This window comes from Triturus cristatus, chromosome 7 (genome assembly GCF_964204655.1).
Source record: "Triturus cristatus chromosome 7, aTriCri1.1, whole genome shotgun sequence".
Taxonomy (NCBI): domain Eukaryota; kingdom Metazoa; phylum Chordata; class Amphibia; order Caudata; family Salamandridae; genus Triturus; species Triturus cristatus.
Window position 1 is genome coordinate 340,584,256 of NC_140590.1, and position 26,145 is coordinate 340,610,400.

General features: G+C 38.7%; 1 protein-coding gene across 1 annotated transcript in view; it reads right to left on the bottom strand.

Moving 5' to 3' along the window:
* The window catches only part of GRIN2D (glutamate ionotropic receptor NMDA type subunit 2D), a 1,598,839-nt gene that overhangs the window by 978,032 nt on the left and 594,662 nt on the right, over positions 1-26,145 (bottom strand). Inside the window, exon 3 of the mRNA XM_085616462.1 lies at positions 10,957-11,549. Within this exon, the coding sequence (XP_085472588.1) occupies positions 10,957-11,549 (593 nt within the window). The remainder of the gene's footprint in view (positions 1-10,956; positions 11,550-26,145) is intronic.

The following is a 26,145-nucleotide window of genomic DNA, read 5'->3' on the forward strand; positions in this document are numbered from 1 at the left end:
TATGTACTTTTAACTGCAATTTTCTCAGGAACTACTGAACAGATTGACTCCATATATGCAAAAGGCACATCCCTGACCTGAGGACTACCTCTTTGCCAAATTTCAAGTAATTCTGTTCAGCCGTTCGGGCTGTACCTTCGACTAAAGTTCCTATGGGAAAATGCATGGGGAAAACGCGTTTTGGGACCCCCCTTTTTTCTCAGCCCTCGCTTGACAAATCACCCCGAGACTTTCAGGGTAGGAGCTGAGTGGAGCGCCCCATTAGTTTTGAAAATTTTGCGAGGATTTGTCAACCGGCGCCAAAGTTATTCAAAATAGAATTTTCAGATTTCCTATGGAAACACGGTCCTAATTATAACTATCTACTGGCGACCGCCAGTAGATTATATATATATATATATATATATATATATATATATATATATATATATATATATATATATATATATATATATATATATATATATATATATATATATATATATGTATATATATATATATAGAAACCAAGAGTCCTGAAGGAATGCAGATCGCGCAAATCAGGTACAGACCACTCAATTACGTGAAAAAAGATGAAGGTGCTTTATTGCTCCATGAATAGCAGCATATGACATGGCTAAAAACCAACGAGTTTAAATGCTGTAAGGTACATAGTTAAAGCTCCTTCTTCTAGCCATAAAGACTGAAAACATACTGCAAAATAAAATCGGATTTTGAATAGCTTCAAAAAGTTTTGGAATTTAGCATAATATCAAGCTAAATTTTCAAAAAAACACTGCAAATCAAATAGAATTATAAATATAATTTGATTCAAGAGAAAAATAAAATTATTTTATACTCTTAAAAACAGTGGTAAAACAATGGTAAATCAATTAAGGGCAAGTGCCCAATGAATACAATACCAGAAAAAATATCGAAAAAATTGCAATAAATAAGTTCATATAAAGGCCTGAAGTTCAATAACAATGAAAAAACGTATATAACAGCAGATAAAAAATTAGTGCATTAGTGTAATACAAATCACAATCATATAAATAGTGAATATATTATTTTTAAGATTTAATTTTTCTTATAAACAGATGCTAAAGTGCAAAAAGGTAAAGTGCCTAGTGCAAAAAAGGGGAATTATTTATACAAGATCGACTTAAAAAGTCAGTATCCAGGAAATTTTGAGGCACTACATTATGATGTTTAAAGCAAAAAGAACACGCAATTTTATATACAACATTATAGTCCCAAAAAGGTTAATCCGTAAATGGTATAATTATGTCAAAAAATGGTGGTGCTAGAAGCATGCTATTGTCAAATCAAGTAGCCACCCTGTCCCCACATCCTATCTTCAATTAATAAAACCAATAAAACTAGAAAACTAGTAAAATCAGTTACCATTCAATAAAAACAAGACATGGAAAACCATAGGTAAAAATTCACTTAAGACAATAAAAGAGCATAGAATTCTTGATAGCAGCAAAGTAGATCATAGAGTGGCTGGGGTAAAAGATAACACTAAAGAGATAATGGGACAAGCCTGACCCATGAAAAGTTCACTAATAGAAATGTATAGAAAATTATAAAGATCTTCCCCTGTATTCAGGCCATTAGGTATCTTAGTGTCCAGAAGCAAAATATATCGGCTCTCCAACTGCCTGAGTTTCCTCTCTCTATCCCCTCCTCTTTTGGATAATGGAACTGCATCAATGACAAAATAACTCAAATCTTTAAGATTATTATTATGAGCCAGTTTAAAATGACGCGCCGCAGGATAGCTGGGATCGGAGTTAACAATAGCCCGAAGATGCTGCAGAATCCGGTTGAAAACTCGGAGTTTAGTACTACCAATATATTTAAGATGACAAGTGCATTGTAGTACATAAACTGCATAATCAGTTTTACAGGTAAACAAACCATTGATGTTGCAGACATCTTGGGAAAAAGCATCCTGATATTCCACAGTGTTAACTCCAAATTTACAGGCTCTGCAGGAACTGCACTTAAAAAAGCCTGATCTGTTGGAGAGCCAATTCAAAGTTTTAACGACTTCAGGACTAGTTTTGAAAAGAGCATCCCTCATAGAGGGTGCCCTCCTAAAAGTAATAGATGGAACCTCACCAAGGAGTGGAGCCAGAGTAATATCAGTTCTTAATATAGGCCAGTTAGACTTCAGAATGTTTCTGATCTTTTTTTCATAACAATTGTAAGTCGTAATCAGTCTAACTTCAATATCTTCCCCTTTAGGAGTATTAACTCTATTAGAAATAGAAATTTCCATATTAGAGGTCTGTATGGATTCTTTGGTGTTTAAAATCATTTTGCTCAAAGTGTCTTTAAGATCACTTTCTTTATAACCTCTGGCCAAAAATCTTTGAAATGATTCATTGAGACAAATATTAAGATCAATATCATTGCTGCAAATTCTTTGGATTCTTAAAAATTCCCCGTAGGGAATGCTCTTGATAAGATGTCGGGGATGAGCACTAGAGGCATGGAGAATTGAGTTACCCGCAGTAGTTTTCCTGTATAATCTGGACTTTCTCATTGCTAATGGTAGCTGTAAATTCCAAATTGAGCACATTTATATTAATGCTAAACAAAAAATCTTCAGCAGTTTCTTTAGACCCATGCCATATTATGAATACATCGTCTATGAAACGCCACATATGAACTATACCTGATCCTAGGCAATCAGCATTAAATATAGCGCGATCCAGAACATAGTCCTCCCACCAGCCCACGTGTAAACACGCGTAACTGGGGAAGAAGCATGCTCCCATCGCCACGCCACGTAACTGCTGGAAAACTTCATTATTAAAAAGGAAAAAATTGTTATACAGGCACAATTTAATAATTTTCAACAACATCTTACTGTGTTCATTAAATTTGATATCCCTGTTAGAGAGATAATGCTGAATAGCATGTAAACCATCCTGATGATCTATAGAGGTATAGAGAGAACAGATATCCATCCCAATAAAATAATAATCTGGACTCCAGGAGACCCCCTTCAATTTAGTGAGAAAATGACCTGTGTCTCTAACGTACGAGGGTAGTGCCTCCATATAATCATGCAAAAAAAAAGTCAACATATTTAGAAATGGGTTCAAGTAACCCATTCTGGGCTGAAATAATAGGCCGCCCGGGTATAGGAAGTACACCCTTATGAACTTTAGGTAACAAATATAGAGTGGGTGTAATAGGATGGTCGTTTTTCAGAAAACAAAATTCTTTTTTGCTAATGAGACCTACCCTTTTCCAATGGGCCAGCTGCTTGTGAACCAAATCTTTGACTTTATTTAATTCATTAAAGGAGGCCTTCCTATAACACAGAGAGTTGCCTTTCTGCCTCCGTGATATAGACATCACGGGGCCATAAAACAACATTACCCCCTTTGTCAGCCTTATTTACAATGATGTTCCCATGATTATTAATTTTGCGCATAAGCGTGGAGTTCTGGATCCCAGCATAACTCCTCCGCTTCTGATTAAGTGCATTAGATCTATTCAATCCCTTTAGGTCTTCAACCATACGATCACTAAAAACGTCAATTGCGTCTCTGGGCATCATAGCAACAAAAGTAGATCGCGGGGCAAAAAGGACTCACAGCTACACTACTACTATTAATACCCATGGAACGGAGTTCATCTTGCGTGTCAGAAAGGGAGTCATCAACTACATCATGCAGTGAATACATATTTTCCAAAATCTGTACATAGGAGATTAATAGATTCTTACTAGGTTGCGATTCAGCAATAACATATTATATTATATATATATATATATATATATATATTACCTACTGGCGGTCGCCAGTAGGTAGTTATAGTTAGGACCCCTTTTCCATAGGAAATCCGCAACATTCTATTTTGAATAACTTTGGCACCGGTCGACGAATCCTCGCGAATTTCTCAAAATAGGTGGGGCGCTACGCTCCGCTCCTACCCTGAAAGTCTCGGGAGGATTCGTCAAGCGGGGGCTGAGATAAAAGGGGGGTCCCAAAACGCGTTTTTCCCATGCATTTTTCCATAGGACCTTTAGACAGGGCTACAGCCCGAACGGCTGAACAGAATTACTTGAAATTTGGCAGAGAGGTAGTCCTCAGGTCAAGGAAGTGCCTTTTGTAGGTTTGGTGTAAATCTGTTCAGTAGATTCTGAGAAAATAGCCTTTAAATCAATATATATATCTGAGCCAGCTTACGGTACGCTTACCGTAAGCTTACCGTACGCGTACGGTGGCGTGCGCGAGCGCGATTCTGATTGGCTCTTAGATCTTAGTAAACATTCGAATCGGCCGAAACCAGGAAGCGGCGGCCGCCATTTTCTCTCTCGCACTGAGAGTTAGGTTGTTAAATAAAACCAATACACATGTAAAGGAGCTGTTTTGACAGCTCACACACACATAGCCATGATGAGGGAGTCCCCCAAGACCCCCCAAGACCAAAAAAGCCATTTTTATTTTTTCGCTAATTTCGCCGATTACGCTTACCGTACGCGTACGGTAAAAAATGTAAAAAAAAAAAACACTATCCACACTCTCCCCACCCCCTGTGCTTTTGGTGGCCTCAGGCCACCAAATGTGCAGGGCTTATCAGAGGTATGAAAAAACACAATATTTTTAACAAAAATAATCAAAGAAAAAATTATCCACACTCTCTCCACCCCGTGTGCAAATGGTGCCCGAAGGGCACCATTTGTGCATGGCTTATAAGCACCGTAAGCACAGTAAGCACCGCGTGCTTACTGTGTGCGCGCATGGAACGAACTGCGTTAAGTGGGCGTGCACGCCACGAATGGCGTAAAGTAACTTAGCATTTAAAAAACCGTACAAATTCACAGAAAAAACCATAGGTTTCACACACGTTATAGTTAGGAATTAGCATTTAAAAAACCTTGCAAATTCACTGAAAAAACCATAGGTTTCACACATGTTATAGTTAGCGGAAATTTTACTGATAAAAAACCAGTGAAATTCCCCCGTTATAGTTAGTGCAGGCAACTATAACTCACGCGACCGCAATCTTCTGCTGATGACATATGTGTCTTTATGAAAAAAAAATATTTGTAATATATGTATAGCTAAAAATGTATGGAAGAAGACATGGGCAAATAAGTGTCTAAATACAGTATTAGCATCAGCAGAGGATTGCGGTCGCGTGAGTTATAGTTGCCTGCACTAACTATAACGGGGGAATTTCACTGGTTTTTTATCAGTAAAATTTCCGCTAACTATAACATGTGTGAAACCTATGGTTTTTTCAGTGAATATATATATGTATATATATATATATATATATATATATACACTTAAAAAACCATAGGTTTCACACATGTTGTTAGCTGGACATTTCACTCGTGAAAAACCAGTGAAATTCCCCCGTTATAGTTAGTGCAGGCAACTATAACTCACGCGACCGCAATCCTCTGCTGATGACGTCAGATATTACATCACTGTATTTAGACACCTATTTACCCATGTCTTCTTCCATTCATTTTTAGCTATACATATATTACAAATATTTTTTTTTCAGAAAGACACATATGTCATCAGTGATGTAATATCTGACGTCATCAGCAGAGGATTGCGGTCGCGTGAGTTATAGTTGCCTGCACTAACTATAACGGGGGAATTTCAATGGTTTTTCACGAGTGAAATGTCCAGCTAACTATAACATGTGTGAAACCTATGGTTTTTTTAAGTGAATTTGCAAGGTTTTTTAAATGCTAATTCCTAACTATAACGTGTGTGAAACCTATGTTTTTTTCAGTGAATTTGTACGGTTTTTTAAATGCTAAGTTATGTATTTTTTTTTTTTTTAAGGTTTTTCACCGTGCGCGTACCGTACGCGTACGTCATCAGCAGAGGATTGCAGTCGCGTGAGTTATAGTTGCCTGCACTAACTATAACGGGGGAATTTCAATGGTTTTTCACGAGTGAAATGTCCAGCTAACTATAACATGGGTGAAACCTATGGTTTTTTAAGTGAATTTGCAAGGTTTTTTAAATGCTAATTCCTAACTATAACGTGTGTGAAACCTATGTTTTTTTCAGTGAATTTGTACGTTTTTTTAAATGCTAAGTTATGTATTTATTTTTATTTTTTTAAGGTTTTTCACCGTGCGCGCGCTGTGGGCACCGCACGCCCACGTTACGCATTTCGCGGAATTTTTCCGTTTCTACCATACGCGCACGCTACGCGCACTCCGCGATTTTTCGAACAAAAATTAAAAGAAATTTTGGCCCTTGGGGGTCCGTCTGGGACCCCCTGACAACGGCTAGGGGGTCAGGAATTGTCCACCCTGCCCCCTTTTCACGTTCTCCACCTTTGTTTTTCACCCCCTCAGACTGCGAGAGACAAAATGGCGGCCGACACTTCCTGGTTTCGACCGATTCGAATGTTTACTAAGATCTAACAACCAATCAGAATCGCGCTCGCGCTCGCGCTCGCGCTCGCGCTCGCGCACGGTGCGCGCTTATAGATATATATATGCTTTTAAATGCTATTTTCTCAGGAAATACTGAACAGATTTACACCAGACCTGCAAAAGGCACATCCCTGACCTGAGGACTACCTCTCTGCCAAATTTCAAGTAATTCTGTTCAGCCGTTCGGGCTGTAGCTGGGACTAAAGGTCCTATGGAAAAATGCATGGGGAAAACGCGTTTTGGGACCCCCCCTTTTTCTCAGCCCCCGCTTGACGAATCCCCCCGAGACTTTCAGGGAAGGAGCGGAGCAGAGCGCCCCACCTATTTTGAAAATTTCGCGAGGATTCGTCAATCGGCACCAAAGTTATTCCAAATAGAATGTTGAGGATTTCCTATGGAAACACGGTCCTAACTATAACTATCTACTGGCTACCGCCAAGAGATAATATATATTTTATATATATATATATATATATATATATATATATATATATATATATATATATATATATATGCACACACATATATACATATATATACATTACCTACTGGCGGTCGCCAGTAGGTAGTTATAGTTAGGACCACGTTTCCATAGGAAAACCTCAACATTCTATTTTGAATAACTTTGGCGCCGGTCGACGAATCCTCGCGAATTTCTCAAAATAGGTGGGGCGCTACGCTCCGCTCCTACCCTGAAAGTCTTGGGGGGATTCGTCAAGCGGGGGCTGAGATAAAAGGGGGGTCCCAAAACGCGTTTTTCCCATGCATTTTTCCATAGGACCTTTAGAACGAGCTACAGCCCGAACGGCTGAACAGAATTACTAGAAATTTGGCAGAGAGGTAGTCCCTAGGTCAAGGAAGTGCCTTTTGTAGGTTTGGTGTAAATCTGTTCAGTAGATTCTGAGAAAATAGCCTTTAAATCAATATATATATCTGAGCCCGCTTACGGTACGCTTACCGTACGCTTACCGTACGCTTACCGTAAGCTTACGGTGGCGTGCGCGAGCGTGATTCTGATTGGCTCTTAGATCTTAGTAAACATTCGAATCGGCCGAAACCAGGAAGCGGCGTCCGCCATTTTGTCTCTCGCACTGAGTGTTGTTTATCAAACATGATGGCCAAAAACATGTTACGGGGCTGTTTTGACAACTCCCTCCCACATAGTCATGTTGAGGGAGTCCCCAAACATCCCCCAAGAGCAAAAACGGTTTTATTTTTTTTTCGGCAATTTCGCGGGGTACGCTTACCGTACGCTTACCGTACGCTTACCGTAAGCTTACCGTACGCTTACGGTAAAAAAATAAAAATAAAAAAAACACTATCCACACTTACCCCACCCCCTGTGCTTTTGGTGGCCGCAGGCCACCAAATGTGCAGGGCTTATTAATAGAGAAAAAAAACGTAATTTTGGCAACATGAAATTATAAAATCGAAATAAAAAAAACACTATCCACATTGACCTCACCCCCTGTGCTTTTGGTGGCCGAAGGCCACCAAATGTACAGGGCTTATTAAAGTTGATAAAAACCGTGCACGGAACGAACTGCGTTAAGTGGGCGCGCACGCCACAAATGGCGTAAAGTAACTTAGCATTTAAAAAACCGTACAAATTCACTGAAAAAACCATAGGTTTCACACACGTTATAGTTAGGAAATAGCATTTAAAAAACCTTGCTAATTCACTGAAAAAACCATAGGTTTCACACATGTTATAGTTAGCTGGACATTTTACTGATAAAAAACCAATGAAATTCCCCCGTTATAGTTACTGTAGGCAACTATAACTCACGCGACCGTAATCCTCTGCTGATGACATATGTGTCTTTATGAAAAAAAAATATTTGTAATATATGTATAGCTAAAATTTAATGGAAGAAGATATGGGCAAATAAGTGTCTAAATACAGTATTAGCATCAGCAGAGGATTGCGGTCGCGTGAGTTATAGTTGCCTACAGTAACTATAACGGGGGAATTTCATTGGTTTTTTATCAGTAAAATGTCCAGCTAACTATAACATGTGTGAAACCTATGGTTTTTTCAGTGAATATATATATGTGTATATATATATATATATAGTTCTGAAATAATAAAAAGGTTTGTGATAAATCACCGGCTGGAGGAGTGCGTCTCTATTGCAAGGGCACCTTTGGAATGACTAAATACACGGCTAACCCAGCCGTGAGAGAAACGCACCACCCTTCGGATTTGAAAAGGGTCCGATTTTCCTGAACTGTTTGGGGAAACTTGATCGGCGCAGTTGGTTTCTAATTATAGAACAGGACTTTGCTTTCTGAAGCCCACTGGAGGGTTTTAATGATCCTTGAATTGTTTTTGAACTGCACGAAAAGCACTGGAGTTTATTAATTAATTTTGAGCTGAACCACAAGTTCCGGCGTGCAATAGTATTAAGCACTGAAGCAGGCACACCGGAGGCCAATAAAAGTTGACAACGCAGGGAACTGTGGGAGCCAAAATACCACTTGCAGTCAAAAAGCCTCTGAAGAAAAAGCATGAAGCTTTGAAACGTGTCAGGCTGGGGGATGAAAGAATTTGGAATGAAAATGCCTGTTCTGAAATAATAAAAAGGTTTGTGATAAATCACCGGCTGGAGGAGTGCGTCTCTATTGCAAGGGCACCTTTGGGATGACATATATATATATATATATATATTAAAGCACTGTACATATATATATGTGAATATATATATATATTAAAGCACCTCTTACGTTCGCTTTAATACACTATAATGTTGCTTCATCTATAATAATAATAATATAGCCACATTTAGAGTTTACATGATTACTGACTTTTGTCTTAGATCACTAAGGCAATTGTCACTTTTAATAAATGTCTGTCTATGCAGTTATATGAATCTGATGTACCACGGTGAAATACTTCCGCATGTTTCAGAAACAAAAAAAAATTAAACTTTAAAGAGGTTGCACCATTTACTTTCGCAAAGCTCGGCTTGTGCATTGACTCCCAGTGCCAAGCTCTAGCCGTTGTTCAGCTAGATTTGTTGCTCAGCTCTGGCTCGGCTCGCTCTATTAAGTTGCCTGTTCCATGTGGAAATAATCCATCACTAATCTTAGTTATTTTACACCTCCGCCATGCAGCCCACTTCCTTTTTAGTTGGAAAAGTTGAGATTCACAACGCCTGAATCTCATTGACTAAGCCCCGGCGAATCTTGAATAGCCATAGACAACCCTGGTGTTATTACTGTTTCTTAGTATAAAAAAAATAATTAAAAAAGAGCTGGGAGAATGTGAGAGGATGGAGGGTGGGGTGGGGCATGTGGTCAGCTACACCACAAACAAATATGCTCTGGACTACCTACTGAGGAAGGGTGTGTAGATGTCTTTCACAATTTGTATTTTCATTGTTTTATTTGTATTCATTAATTCAGCTATCATTTTGAAAGTGTCAATAAACATGAGCTTGATGAACTGGAAAAGCAAGAACACTACAGAAAACCATTAAAATGCACTAAAGAAACATGAGGAGTATAAAGGAAGAAAACCAGAATGAATGAAAAATAAATAATGAATGGTAAATAAAATGTATGCAGTGAAAAAGAAAGGAAGAAATATACAGTAAATCAAAGAAACTATATGGTGGTCAAGAAAATACTTCAACTATATACCGGTCCACGGAGTACTAATACTTTTTTATTGTCCAAGAGACTTGGGCTGTAGGGCAAGAAGTGATGAGATGAAAAGCTCTCGTGTTTTAGCAGGTTGTTTTGGAAGATGATTTTGGAAGTGGGGATAACATTTCTGTCTGGAATGGTACTAGGGTAGTAATACAAGTGGAGGACATAGAAGTCTAGATGAAGAGAACACTTGCAAGATAAAGATGTGAATACCACATTGAAGGATGAGAAGGCTAGAATGAGACACCTGCATAAGGGTCTCTGAGTCAGCTTGTCTGGAGTGTATTTGAAAGACCGAGTTTTACAATTCTATTTTTAGATCTGGCGTTAGCAAAGACCTTTTGACTTTTACTAAAAATGTATGTAAAATATATACTTTGCTTACTTATAGGGCCTTTAAGTCTGCCCTCTTTAACCATTGGTCTGTTATATTGTGTTATTCTCATTTGTCTTCTGTACATTACAGCATATATCATATGGCAGTGGATCAGTCCACTTCAGCTATTGGCTAACTTCATGGTAAGTGATGGCATGCTGCCCTTTCACAAGGAGCACAACCACACACAAAAAAGTTCACTTCAGTGCCAGGGACTACTGGCAGTGTGCATTTTATGAGACCAAAAATATATTTTGTCTTTTAGCCAATGCTCTTTTTTAGATTGCTGAGGGCCCCACAGATTCCCCAACAATAAAGAGCAGAAAAAACATGAAAAAACAAAAGAGGCAGTGAGAAAGCCAAGAGGTGGGCAGCCAACGCCAGGCATATTGGCTTTGCCAATGCTTTTTTTGAGGAGGAGAGAATTGCCATTATACCTCATTCGATATCCCCCTTCCCTGTAGTGCCCACGCCCCTGTACCTAAATGAAAGACATAGCATGACTTACCTGTGGAGGTTATCATTGATCTGGCTCAAGTTGGGAGCCCGGCAGTCATTGTTAAATTCCGGGATAAATCCATAGTCTTTGAACAGTGCTTCGGCTCCCTTAGCAATGATGGCAACGCCATTTTGTACCCTGTGCCTGAGGTCATCCTTCCAGCCCTCAGACAACACAGTAAAGAGCCCCACAGGCAAATGTTCCGGCATGTAGTCTGTGCCACCCAGGTTGGTGCCAACCATGAACCAGATGTAGCCTGGGCCAGTGAGGCCTGCCTCGCGTGCAGCCCGGAATACTCCATCTGCCTCATCCCGCGAGCAGTAGAGTAGGCGCACTTGAACAGCGATTTCACGGAGCTGGCGCTTCAGGCGGGAGCTGCTAGGGTCATCCGTGAGGTTTAGAGTCAGAACACCACGGTTCTCCCAGCCAATAAAGCTGCTGTCAGTCAGTAACTCAATGTAATCCACAAAGTCCTCATAGCCTGGAAAGAGGGTAGTTATAACGGCAAAGGCTGTCCAGTCATACTCTTCAAGGACCTCAAAGATGACCTGAAGCTGTTGTTCGGTGGAAGAGCCAAGTTGCAGGAACGTAGACCCTTTCTCCTGTGGAGGAAAAGATGGGAGGAATGCAGAAGGTGGAAAACAGGAAAAGTTAGAAGGTAAAAAGAAAAAGTGAAAAACAGAAATATGGGAATAAACATGAAAAAACCCAGAAGTTAAAGAAATTAACATAAAAAGAGAGCGAGAAAACAGAGATAAATTAAAGACATGAGAATATGCATGATTAGGAGGAGAAGTAAAAGAACAGTAAAGAAAGACAGAAAGTGAAATGGGCAATAGAAAGACAGAGAGAAGAAAGGAAGGCAACAAGATGAATTTAACGACAATATAATGAATTAAAGGAAATAAAAGTATATCAAAATACAGAGAGAAAAATAAACACAAAAAGCAAAGAAAGAGCGAACCAATAAAAAGAAAGAACAAAAATAAATAGAACAACAAAGAAATGGGGATAAAAAACAGGGCGAGAAAGAAGCAAATGTAATTTAATGTAAAATAAGTTGCAGACAGAAGAAGAAAAAATGTAAATGAAGAGAGGAATGTGGGAAACAAGTATAGATTGTGCGATGAAGTAGTTCAGACAAAGAAAAGACAGTAAACAGAATAATAGTGAGAGGGAAATAAAGACACAGACATCCCATAATACGTGGAAACAAGCAAAAGGTAGTATGAATAAAAAGAATGCAGATAAAAGGATGGAAAGTAAAATGAGAAACAGTGAGAAAAAGAGTGGCAGTGACAGTGAAAGAAATAGAAAAAGAAAGGAGAAGGGAAAGAAGGGAACAAAAACAGAGATCAGTTTTCGTTTATCTACAGTACTGCCAGCTTAAGTTACATGTGGATGATTGGTGATGGTAGGTGAATGATTTGGTGTATATATACAGCAAGGAGAAATCAATGCCTGATGAATGAATTGTTGACTATTAGAACACCAAAGGTGATGCAAAGTTATTGGCGACACTGCTGTTCAACAAACGTATCCAATTGGTTGACACTTGGTAGATAAATCTAATATTGCATTGCAATGATGTATGCTCACTGTTGGGAGCTTTAGGCGCACTGTTTAATTTAAAGCGTTTCTCTCTTGCTATCCATCACTTGGTTGAATGTCACAGATCACATACAGTACAGTACACTATTTAATTTCACCATCTCACACTGTCATACAGTTCCAATGAATTAAGTAGGACTGTGTCTCTGGGCATCATGACCATCAGAATGTGGGGAATGAATCCATACATGTCATCAGAGTATGTTGGCCTAATTCCTATCTTGCTCACAGTGCCACATCTGGATCCTAGCCTTACCAGGGTACCAGATAGTATCTGCAACCTCAGAACATGACCACTTTAATTCCCCAAGGAAGTCGTTGTTACACAGGCACGCCCAAGGGAGACATAAGAATGATACAAAATGGATTTTTAAACATTTATTGAAGCACTTGTATTCTTGTGTAAAACGCAAGAGCTGAAATTTTTAGTAGAATAAAATAGTATTGCAACCAGTATTACAAGAATGGTGAAAAAGATAAACAGTTCAACCATTATATCTTTACAGTGCGATTATTATTATATTTCTACTCCTATCCTAATTCTATATACACTATCAAGAGCATAGTGGGAATACCCTCTGCCTGATCTCTTGGGACAACCCAACCACCCATACATGTGTATTATGTATCAGGAAGCCGATCTGGCCTCAGCAGGATGAATGCTAGAGTCAGCGGGGCTGCAACTCAGGGACTGCGTTCAGGGATAAACTCAGCCAAAGTGCACCTCTACAGAATGTAGCTCAGAGGTGGTTTAGTAATAAAAAGCATGGTACGCTATTGCAGTGTCAAAGGTGCAGTGCCAATGTAATTGTTTGTCTTCAGACTCAGAGCTGTCTCCAACAGGACAACTAAATGCACGGGCATCGCACTTAATGTGCCTTGGACAGAGTGTACAAACAGATTGATAATATGCCTACTAATAAATGAGCTGCATGCAAAATCATTTCTAAGTATGCTATTGTGTAAGTGTGAGGTATGTAAAAAGTAAAAAGTCACAGTTTAGAATAAGTTGTCAAGTTCAAAATGTGTAATTAAAAAGGAGACTTGTGCACGGGCCCTGTTGTACCTCAGAACAACACTCTCCTCAAACTTTGACCTTTAAACGCTGTCATCCATTTGAAAGATGTTTTTTGCTTGAAATTTGAATTTGGCAGTTTAGAGTCTCATGTGGGGTTTATGATTCCTCCAATAGGTGTCATCATTTTCAAGGATTCACACCCAAAATCCACTTTCTTTCTCAAGATTTAGATCTCCCCTTCTCATTCATTGGTCCTGACAAACATCCTTGCCTTATCGCTTCCTGCGAATTAACCTGATCTGAAGTGCATTACCTCTTTTCACTTCTGGTCAAGTAAACTTCTGGAGCAAGTAAACTCCCACTGCTATGACTTTCAGAAAAATGTAATGGGTGTAGAGATGGGCACACAAAGGAACAGGCAGGAGGACTGTGGAATGGGAGGTGGATGGGTGAGTGGCTGGATTGATGGTTTGGTTGAAGTGAAGGAATGATCGGTATAAGGTTGGAGGTTTGGATGTAAGGATGGATGGTTGGATGTAAGGATAGATAGTTGGATGTAAGGATGGATGGTTGGATACATGCATGGATGTTTGGATGGAGGGAAATGGAGGAGCTTGTTCCTTGGACTCCTGTATGGCACTAAAGTAGAATTTCAGAATGCCTGTGCTGACGTGTACAGAAGAGGCGATTCCCTAATGCAGTTTACCCAAAAGAAAATACTCCTAAATTGCAGGTTGAATGCCATGTTCACATCTTTCACCACCCGTATCCCAGATATGGAGTGGATAATCACTTCTCTGGCTACAGGTGTTAGCAATATATTATCATTAACAAATGCACCACATCCTGCATTTGTGCAGGACAATCACATTGATCTTCTCCTTCAAGTTGGCCAATGTGGCCCTCCGATGCTCAGCAAATGAGATTTAACTCGAGAGGGTCCATGGTTCACACCGGGGCAGGATTCATTCTTTCTTCCTGCAATCTCTTTATTAGTGTTCTATCCTGCTAAAATACCTAATTATAATAGACACATTTTCTCATTTAATTTACGTAATCAGTACTAATCAATTGTTGTTTTAGAGGGCCTGGACCTCAATACTTTTTTTCATATATGAGCACACACCACATGGGGAAATCGGTTTATTTTGTATTAAATATGAGAACTATAAAGGTGCTGCCTAAATATATCAATAATATTAGATTTCTTTCCAGATCATAAATACGTACATATGTAAAAAAAAAAAATGCCAACAAGACGTTTCTATGGGGTAAATGCCCTCACAGCCTTGGGAGGGCATTCGAGGTCCTTGGGCCTACAGCTTCTTAAATTATACATTAGTAGTAGATGTCCCTTATGGTATGTGGAAGTCGATGTTTTGGGACTTTAGCTGTGATTTTCTGTCAACAGGACATAAATATCAGAGCCGTCCATACAGGCATTTGAAATGTCACTTAACCTAATACATCTACAATAAAATTCAAAAAGACACATGGACAAACATTTTATGATAAAATTGAAGCGTGTGTGCCCAACTACTAACAAAGTGTTGTATAGTCCCCAAATTACCGATTAATCTATTATACTTGATCCACCACGATTTTGTATTCCTGTATCCCATTTATATGCTGATTTCAATGATCATTATCAAATTATATCTAAAGCATTATTTAAATAATGTTTGTTGATCAATTAATGTCTGTATCTATTTGTTTGGAATAAACTGGCTTTAAAGTTCTCTGTTCATTTGTATTTGTTGGTATTTACATAATATTCATTAATCAGGTGTTATAAATGTACTCTGTATAGTAATATACCATACAATTGGTAAACTTTATGAACTATAAGTCGTCAATTCTCTCTGGACTGGTTTATGGAGCATTATTTATTATTCTCTATTTATATACGTTATTCTTTTCCTTTGTACATTGGCTACTGAACGATTAATTTAGATACTTCAATCCAATTTACCAAAAGGCATAAATTATTGTTTGCTTATTTTTCACCTCTCAAGTATTATTTTTACATATTCATTCTAATTGCAAAGAGCATTCAATTTAATTATCACTTTTGTCTGTGGTGATTAAGGTTTATCCGCTTCATGCAGGTGTTGGCCAAATGCTCTATTCCATCAATTCTTAATTAGGATAACCCACTCATTGTCTTTAAAACCATGAGTTTACATCTGTCATCTTTGTGTTCTCTGACCATTGGGTGTTATATCAGTTCTGATAAAAAATGACTGTAGTTCCTTCTTATGTATGCTGATCACGCTGAAACCTTTTCAAACACAAGTGTGCTGGCCGCAGAGGCAAATTAAATTCTTATGTACCCATATAAGCACACCTATGATTAAGCATTAATTATTTAAGTAAAATTTAATTTCGGTGCTACATGTGTTGCCTTTTGAAAACAAAAGAGAACCTTCTTAAGCTTTCTCAGCATATACTGGTATAGACTTCAATTAAAGATCAAACTTTATTTAAAAGGATGTAATTTTCTTTTTTCAGATGCCATTATAAGCTCCTTATTTTGTATCAAACACCAATTTTGTAGATATTATACTCATATGTGAACCAATTCTATTCACAAATCAGATTAGCCCCATCGAATTCCTCCTTCATCCAGCAGTGTGAACTCATTAATCTTTTCTCTAAATATCAGTCCTTTTGCTTGATTTGAATTTTTGTATTGTGCACCATTGCAAATTATTTTCAGAACTGTCTTTATCCACATTGTGACTTACTATAATTGATGTTAGTACTTTATACTTGATCTGTGTTAAATGATCCTCTATCCAAGTGCTCTCCTTGTCTGGCTACATACAGTAATCTGCAGGGATGAGTTGTTACATAAATAACATCTTAGGAATTACCTCTGGTTTTCAAACAGTTTAAAGTGAACATCACTGATGCATGGCTGCACCTGTTTACTAGTGAATCTACTTAAGCTATTCCAGCAGTGAACATGTCCTTTATTTTTGCATAGCCTGCTTTCTGTAATGGTACATGTATTGTGAGTATTTGGAAGGCTTGGAAGGACCAGATGATCGTATGTGCTTCAATTTTTTTTAAATATAAAATCCAGGGTTGATCCAAAATTTCCCACCCAAAGAGTTACAAAAGGCCAATGGCGTCTTATCAGTTTAGCAATAGAAAAACTGGCCAGATTTCAAGTTGAAACAAAAAATACCTGGCTGTTTTTCCTTTCCTTTACACAGGCTGGATAGTCTCTTGCCAGTAATATAGAATCAAGCCTTGGCGAAGCTTATCAGTCGCGCTTTGCCAATGCTGTGTGGGCGATTTTATTGGCTCTGCTAGTGCCGGTGGTTCTTAAAATGCTCTGCCATTGACAAAGTCAAAACCAGTGATGGTCCAGGTTAAAAGTACAGATGACATTGTCTTCCATAGTTTCCTATACTTTAAAGATGGCCTCTGTGTGTGAGGCAACATGTGTCGCAACATTGCATCGAACATCACTTCAGCCACTTTGAAAGAATAGAAAGCACAGCTTTCTCCACATTCAAGATGGCCCCCGCTTTGTGCGACACAATATGCAGTGTGATTGTGCGATATATATTGCATTACGCAACATGGAGGCAGCCATCCTGATATCATAGAAAAAATGTGTTTTCTGTATTTTTAACAGGGCTGTTGCTGTTATTGCCTTTGCCAATGTGGCACGTTTTAAAAAAATGCATTGGGTCAAATTATTCGTATCAACTGTGCAACTGGGTATTTTGACATGCCGTATCAGAGGCTAATGGGCATTATACACGCACTTGAAAATTGGAATCAACATGTTTTACAATTCAACAAAATGTGAAATAAAATGAAGATTAAGGAAGAAATATGGCTGAAATTGATTAACTTTGGAATCGATAAGGTGGAAGCATCCTGGGACTGATATAATTTATATCAGCTGGTTTAGTGAACGTTTTAAAAACATCCAGCACTGGCAAAGCCAGGAAATTGAAGCGGGGCAACATCAAGAGCATCATCAAGGCTGCCATCCGGCTGCTAGTGCACCGCAGAGCAGCATGGGTAGGAGGGTTGGAAGGATGAGACTGAGTTATACAGGGGAAGCAAGGCAAAAAGTGAAATGGCGCTTTAAAAAGCAAGACGTCAAACAAGAAACATTACACCAAATTTTGAAAAGTTGTTTCATGACGTCAGCAGTGGAAGGACACCAATTTTCCAATCAAAAGAAAGTGTTAACAAGCTATTCCCCAGGAGTGGACAGACACTGAATAGGGAGGAAAGAAGTTAAATAAAGACCAGGGAAGTGAGATTTATAACTAAGCTATCTAATAATGAGCAAGGACTGATATGAAGCCCACTCTGTGGGGTATGGTATATAGTGCTCTCTACAACAGACAACATTTGTAAACCATATCAAAAAATGCTGAAAGCAATTCTAGGGCTCATCCCGGGCCCTGCCAAAAAAGACAGCGGGCCAGGCTCTGGTGAACTCTAGATTAGATTATTGCAATGTTCTCTATCTGGGGGCATGGAAGAGGAGCATACATATGCTCCAACTGGTGCAAAAAGCGGCAGCTCGGATGCTGTTAAATATCCCTAGATTTTCACCAGCAGGTAGTGCCCTGAGGACTCTCCACTGGCTCCCTATTGAGGAGAGGATCTCCTTTAAAGCCTTGGGCTATGTCCATAGAATATTACAGGGCAAGGGCACGAAGTATCTCCGCCCAATGATACACTGCTACCAGCCCATGAGTTGTCTGAGATCGGCTGGAACTGGATTGGTCTGCAATCCAAAATTCAACAGAAAACGCTTTGGGGGCATCTCCTTTAGGCACCTGGCAGCCAAGCGGTGGAATTCTTTACCTTTGCACCTAAGACTGGAGACTGCAGAATCAGCCTTTAGGAAACAGCTTAAATCTTGGTTGTTTAGGAAAAATCTCTCTCTCCCTAGCTATACACCGTCCACTTTTTCCATAAGTATAATTTTAGCCTCGAATGAAACTCAGCACGGGGACACTCCGTAATAGTGTAAACATTGCGCTCTACAAGCAGCAATGATAATAATATAATCATAATAATAATAATAATATAAGCCTGTAAAAACAGAAGCATAAGAGAGAAAGGGTGGGATGATTCAGTGACTCCTTAACAAGTCAAAAGATAACAGAATACACTGAGTCAGTTATAGCTTTATTGTACATTGATGAAATTCGGTATTATTATGACACCTGCATGGCGAGAATAAACCTTCATTCATGGAACAATAGGTATGATTAAACTGAATAGCCCTTTGCCAGTACAGTGGAAATGTAAAATTAATACTTCAGAGGTGAAGAAATTAGTAATCACGAATTTAAGTGTGATTTGGAAACGAACACCCTTTGGCAAGTGGCAATGAAGTGCCCTAATTAATCTCTCAGTTGGGGGTAGCGCATTAGTTATCTTATTTAGGAAGGTAAAAAAGAACTTATATGAAAGAATTGTTAACTATAAACACTGGTGTTAAAACAATCATTGGTCAATTGTATAGATTATTACTAAATAATATAAATGTATAACAACTGGAAGATGAATATTATGTAAATAATGATGAAATGGTAATTTTAAAAAAACCTCTAAAGCGAATTCTTTTTAAACAACTTGATACAGGGAGTAATTAATTAGCATCATGTAAATAATGGTATAGGTATCAATTGACAAGAAACATTGAACATAGCACTTAAAAAATGTGATAGGCACATAAAATATGTTGATTTTTCAAGTACAGTGAATGAATAGTTAATTTGGGAACTATATGAGTATATCATTGATTGTTAGTAGCTATGCACGCAAGGCTTTCTTTTATTACTGCATGTTTGTCCATGAGTTTTTCTACTTTTTTATAGATGTATTTCGATAATTGGAGCTTCGTATGCCAGTATGAGCGACTCTAAAATCTGTGTCCTGATGACGCACACTCAAAACAAAGGAGAGCCCCGAAACATTAACTTCCATATGCAAAATGTGGTGTCCAAATGTATGGTAAAACAAGTTGTAAGACCAAGAAGCTGAAAGGGCCAGAAACGTTTGTAAGGTTATTTATTCCGGAAGAAGCAGCTGGTCTCTTGGCCTTTTGAACATAGGCATGAATTGATGACTTGGAAGGAAACGTTATATGATTATTGGTAGACTAAAGGCAGCACATTTGTAATTTCTTAAGCATATATGATACAAAATAAAAAAAAGATTTTATTTTTCACAGATGTGCCCATATTTGAAGAAAACATTATTAAGATGTAATGCACATCCTCTAAAACAACAATTGATATAGACTAATAAAGTCAATTGAATGACAAATGTTTTCTGGTATGATTAAGCATTACCCTTTCCCGTATTTTAGACGGGAGACCAATGCCATATCTAATCAGTTATTCTATCCCGTCCATATTACTGATCAGTAAATGAATGGCATGACGAGCATTCAACTATTAACTCAAACCCTGGTCTCATGGATACACAGAAATAGAGGGAAATCAATTCTCCTTGAGTAGGGGGTAAGGATTAGTCTTCGCTGCATGTATGGTTTTAGGCAGCTTCTACCCTTGTCTAGCCCCTTATTACCTACCAATGTTTATAGTCCTACTGTGGTGATTCCCCATGTATCACCTACTGAGGGCCCGATTACAAGTTTGCCGGTGTGGGAGTAGACAGTCATGCCGGCAGCCCGCTAACGCACTGCCAAAAATTATGAGTTTCTTCATGTTCGGCAGGCTGTTTTTGGCAGTCCCACGGCGGTGCCTCTGAAAATGGGCACCACACTGGGAACGCCAAAAAAAGTTCTTGCACGGCATGGACTGTAAGGTCCATGCCATGCAGGAACCGGAGTGCATGTACTCAGGGTGGCATATATTGTGCCCCCTGCATGCATCTCCATGCACATGGTTGAACTGCGGTTTCCTAGCGGTGGTGCAATGGCGGCTCGACAGTTCAACTTGTAATGGGGCGGATGGACCACCGGTGCGGCGATGGTTGGACCGCCAGCTCCGCACCCCCGTGAGTCTGGCAGTCCTCAGACAGCCAGACTTGTGATTAGGCCCTAAGTGTTGCTGGAACCCAACACATCTCCTATTGTGCTATTCTCAGGCTCCTCACAACATCCACTCTCTCAGCAAAACATTCTCACTTCAAGCGCATGATGTCACTCATCACCTGGTTCCCGTCTATCAGGTTCCAGCCAGTGCAGTCACTCAAGCATTATTTGCCCTTACATACTTTAATATGCAAGTGCAGTCACTGAGGCCTCATTCTGCTCTCACGTACTCTGGAAACACCCCCCCATACATCTAGGCTTTTCACATACCCTGACTGACTTTCAAGCAAACACACACATAGTTTTCCTCAGCAATGGCAATTACCTGTCAATCACTCACCTCGGAAATCTTCCTTATTGGAAAAGGACCTATTGCATAGTTCGAAGGATAGCAAGTTAACTTAAGGACAGACTGACTATGGGATTGGGTCATGTTGCTCTGGATGGATTGACTAACGGATAGACAGTCAGAAGGACAGATGGACGGATGGACAGATGGATGGATGAGCTGATGGGCAAGTACTTGGACAGACAGCTGGATGGACTAAGGGGTGAAAAAATGGAGACACATACAGGTGGTTGGAGCGTCGTGCGCCATTTCTGCTCCTGATTTAAAGAGGAGGCTAAAAGCAGAGAGGCCCAGGCAGTGCTTGGTACAAGGCTGGGTCATTTTGCCCCATCCTATGGCCGCAGCGCCATACATTTTCTGAGTAGAGCGCTCCCATGGTATGAAGATAACAACCCCCACTTTAATGCCATCTCTCGAAGCCCCGCACCTTGGCTGCAACGCTGAGCGGCAGAGCGCGCGTATAAGAGCTCTTAATGCCCCAGTCAGCCTTGAAGGAGGATAAGTGGTCCATCCTATTATTCACAGCGCTATGTAGACATGTATCCAGAGCCATCTCAACTACAGAGTAAGAAGGTGGCGCGAGCGCGCGCTCAGCAGTGGAACAGCTTTTCTCCAATCCTCCTCCTGCACACGGTAAGTAAAGGAGACCCCAGCTGACCCCACCCCCTGACACTCAGATCCAGGAGGGGATCAGCTACTGGCGGAGATGAATGCTAATGTCTCTATTAGCCTTGCAGATGCCCCTCACCGGCAGAAGGATGCTGAAGTGGGGAAGAGCTGAGAAAGGAGTAAGTGTTTATGTATACACCGGGTCAGGAGGGAAGCGATTCGCCACTAAAACTACATCTGTAATATTTATATGTACATACAAATGAGTTGGAAGCGGCTTATTGGCAAATTAAGAGATTTCCTTGCAAGCTGATGCCTTTGTAAGGTCAATGTAGATCAGGAAGGCTCAGTTACATGTCTTGTAGGGGGTGGGTGGAAGTACAAATTCTTTTCTGCGTGAAATTACAAACATTACGTGAAATTTCCTTGGCTGGTATCTTGCGTGAAAATTGAACCCAAGCCACAACTCACGTTCAACCATCTTGCCAGACACTGCAGGAGAAGGGTTCAAACAGGAAATGTTTCTTGATTTCACTGGAACATTTTTTGCTCGAACTTGTAGATTGCAATCTGTAAAATCTCATTGCTGTTCCATTTATCAAAATATTGTGAAATTTGAAAAATGGAAAAGATGAAAAGTTTGGAAGATGTCTATGGAAGAAAAGTTGCTGACCTGACGGCAGGAGGTGTGAAGAATATGGGAGGAGGGCAAAGGGGTGATGGGGTGCTAACAATTCCTCTCAGGTACATTAAGGGCTGATTCAAAGGCTTTAACGGGATCCAATTGAGACCAAGTGGGATGGATGAACTGCTGTTTGTATAACATTAGGTCTGGCAACTTCTTGCAGCGCCCCTCGGAATATTGGAGCCCCCGGGCCTACACCTAGTTCGGCCATGCCCAAGGCCGGCACTGCCCAGAGCAATAGAGTGAAAAACAGACAAGGGGAAAGAAGGAGACAGAGAAATATGGAACACGAGACAATGGGGAAAAAATAGGAACCTGCGAGAGAGAGATAAATGCTCAGGGAGTGTCTGGTGGTGGATTCACGAAGCATGAGGTGGAATCAAGACTACACAGCCTTGGTATTCGGCATGCCATTCAATATCACTGGTGGGCTTCTGAAGACTTTGGGCCTTGGCACTTAATTTTGTTTGACAAATTAAGCACTACATGAAATGGTTGTCCTGGCAATACATACACATGCATTGTTCACTGTTTCCTGGGCCTATGTGTCTGCGAGGACAAAAGTCTAGAAATGCCTGGCAAATGTAATTTCTCATAACTTTTTTTCTTTTTCCTCGTGAGCTTGCCTAGCATTTTCCACTTGGAGACCTCTGCCAGTCCTGAATTGGTGCCTCGTATTTCCCACTAAGCGCTTGTAGGGCTATGATCAACTTAGTTGTTGGTGTCAGAGTAATTCAGATGAATGAGGAAAGTTTTTGGGGATGCCCATTGCAGGTGTAAACGTTGTATGTGCTCATCGCTCTTCCCTGTATCATGTGTACAAGTTTGTTTGTAACAATATGGAGTCTTCGCAAGCTTTGGATCCAAGTTATTAGGGACAGTGGTGTCACTCTTGTTTGTATCTCTCCACGCATTCATGAGAAGACTGTTTGTTCTTGTACCCCTGTGTCTTCACTACATCCTGTCTCAGAAGATTCTATTGTAAGGCTTTCTGGCTTTCAACTGTAACGAGCATTCTGCCCATCTTGAAGCTTCTTCTGTACCAACTCATTAAAAAGCTTGCACAAATAGTGTGAAGAAAGATATCACAATGACAAGACAACCAAGGGACAGGATGTTGCAGGCGAGAATAGTGTGTTTCAACTGTTTATTATCGTTTTTAAATATAGTTGTATGGAATATAATTTTTTTATTTGTCATATTTTATGATTTTGTGTATTTCATATTATTAACATGTTATTGTTTGTTGCCTGTAACTGTTTTAATAGATGTTTTATTGCTTTGGCAATATTTAAAGGGTTATTTTGTGTTTATTTTATGTTTTTAATTATTAGCAGCTTTTAGGGTTTGCAGGGGAGCAGGGTGGTACTTAGCTCAATACATATTTTTTTGATAGATTTTGTACAAATTATTTTTAATTCAATTGGTAAATTGAAATATTTCTGTAAATTATTTCATTCTTACATTATTTTAGAAATTTGTTATTTTTTTATTTTAAATGGGAAATTATTTCATTAAATACGTACATTTTTCATTTTGTATTAATTGATTTAATTTATTTGAATGTGTTATCGTTTTTTAAAGAATTTTTTATTTGTTTTTTTCATTTTTTTGTATTCTTTCAAATTAATTAGATAGGTTGTTGGGATTTTAGGGGAGTAGAGTGGGAAGTGTTTTACTATAATTTATTTTGTGTTTTCAAATGGTAAATAATTCGTTATTTTATAATTTAATAAGTATACTTTTAAAATATTTGTATAAGAAAGTATAAGAGTATTTGTTGTTTATAGAAATTGATGTATTTTGTATTAATTGGTGTATTTCAATTGATTTTTTTATGTTTCTTGTTTATTTTGTCATAAAACATAATATTTTATCATTATTATTATACATATTTTTTCCAACATGTTCCCTACTATTGCTTATATTAGAGAGGCAATATAATATCTGACCCCTCCAAAGTTCAGCACTTTCCCTACTGCTGCTTTGAATGGAGTGGGGTTATAAATCTGACCTCTGCAAATTCTAAAATTTTACCTACTGCTGTTTAGGTTGAAGTGGAAAAGGTACATTCGACAGTTTAAAGGTCCAGCTCTGTCCCTACAGTTGTGTAGGTTGGAGTGGGATTAGTAAATCTCACCCGTCCAAGGTCAAACACTTCCCTTCTATTGGAGTGGAAGTAGTACATTTTATTCTTCCGACTTTGATATATATATTTTTTTCTGTTGAAGCTCGAATGTTAATTTTGTTTATTAATAGGTTTAGTTTGGTTTCTATTTTAATGGGGTTTAATTGTCAGTTTGAAATGTATATCATATTTTTATGTCTATTAGCATGGATGTAGTGAAAATAGTTTTCACTTTTTGTTGAAGACAGACCTATATTTATTCATTTTTATAGTAGTGAATAATATTAATATTTTTGAATTTTGGTTATGTTTTTATTTTCATTTTTGATGTTTCATTGTTTTTGTTTATTTACTATTTTATGGTGGTTTTATCTTACAATATAATTGTAATTTATATCTTTATTTTATTTTGTAACTTTTTTGAGTAATGTGGATTTTATTGTGTTTAAAAGGTAATTCTAATAAGTTTCTAAAACTCTTGTGTTATCAGCATTTGTAATATATTTATGTTATTATACATCTACTTAATTTTGTTCTTATTTTTATATTTGATTTCAATTACTTTTACATTTTTTTGTCATATATATATTTATATACATATATATTTCAATCTATCTATATATATACATATATGTAACATTTTTTTAAGTTAATTATTCTTTTAGTTATTTTAATTTTAAATACTTTAAATACATATGACAGCATATGTAATTTTGATATTTGGAACCACAATATTTTGTAGACTATATTATTGTAGTTTCCATGGTAAGTGTGTAAAGGCACACAATATTTTTACATCTATATTTTTGTATTGCAATGTGTTTTACATCATTATTTTCTCACAAAAGCTGAGGAAACTGTGACTCCCTTAAAGTCATGTGCAGGTCAAAAACTTGAGATTCCATGATCTATCTTATTTGAATCATCAGGTGTGTCTCTCTCTGAAATTGTAAAACCCCAGTTCCTGTAGGGACCAGTTGGTTCACCAATGGACCATGGTATGTGTTTCCTAAGATGTAAAGCTTTAAAGTGCCCAGATACGGCATTACCATCACCAAAAGCCTTGTGTGATCCTTCCTGACCTACTGCTAAAGAAAATGATTTGGCTGAAAGGCGGCCATCTTTGGAGCAGGGGGATCTTTTAATCATGTCACCACCTCCTATACCTCGCTCAAAGGTTGATGATTGATTAAACATTGATGCCCCAATTAGCCATATGGACATTGCCCAAATGACTGCTGAAGATCCTAGGAGAGCTGTGACATTGCTGAGGGAAGACATTAATGTGTATACACCGCCTGCCAGTGAGGAGGGTCTATCTGTTTATAGGAAGTGATATAACAAGGACCCCTGTGTGACAACGCAGTGATTGCTCAAAATTCATCTAAAGATAAAATCTTCTGCAATAAAATCATAACTGTGATCCTCTGTTGAGAAGTTTAAGACTTTGATTTAGGCATGTGTTGACCAATTAGTGGAGAAAATAGCAAGCTTGGAGAGTGGAATTACAAAATTACCCACTTGTGACACTCAATCACAAAGGTCCACTAGGGTAGGGGAGTTGGAGGAGGATAATCCTGGTCAAGAATTAATAGAACCTGTCATGGGCCATTCTGCATGCCATTGGTTGCTCCATCTGGTGACTTTATTGACCCCATTAAAGGTAGGGTTCCACCTACTGAGAATAATAATATACAGAATAGCTCTATAAAGCCTGGGAGGTCGGCAAATGGATATAGCCTGGTGA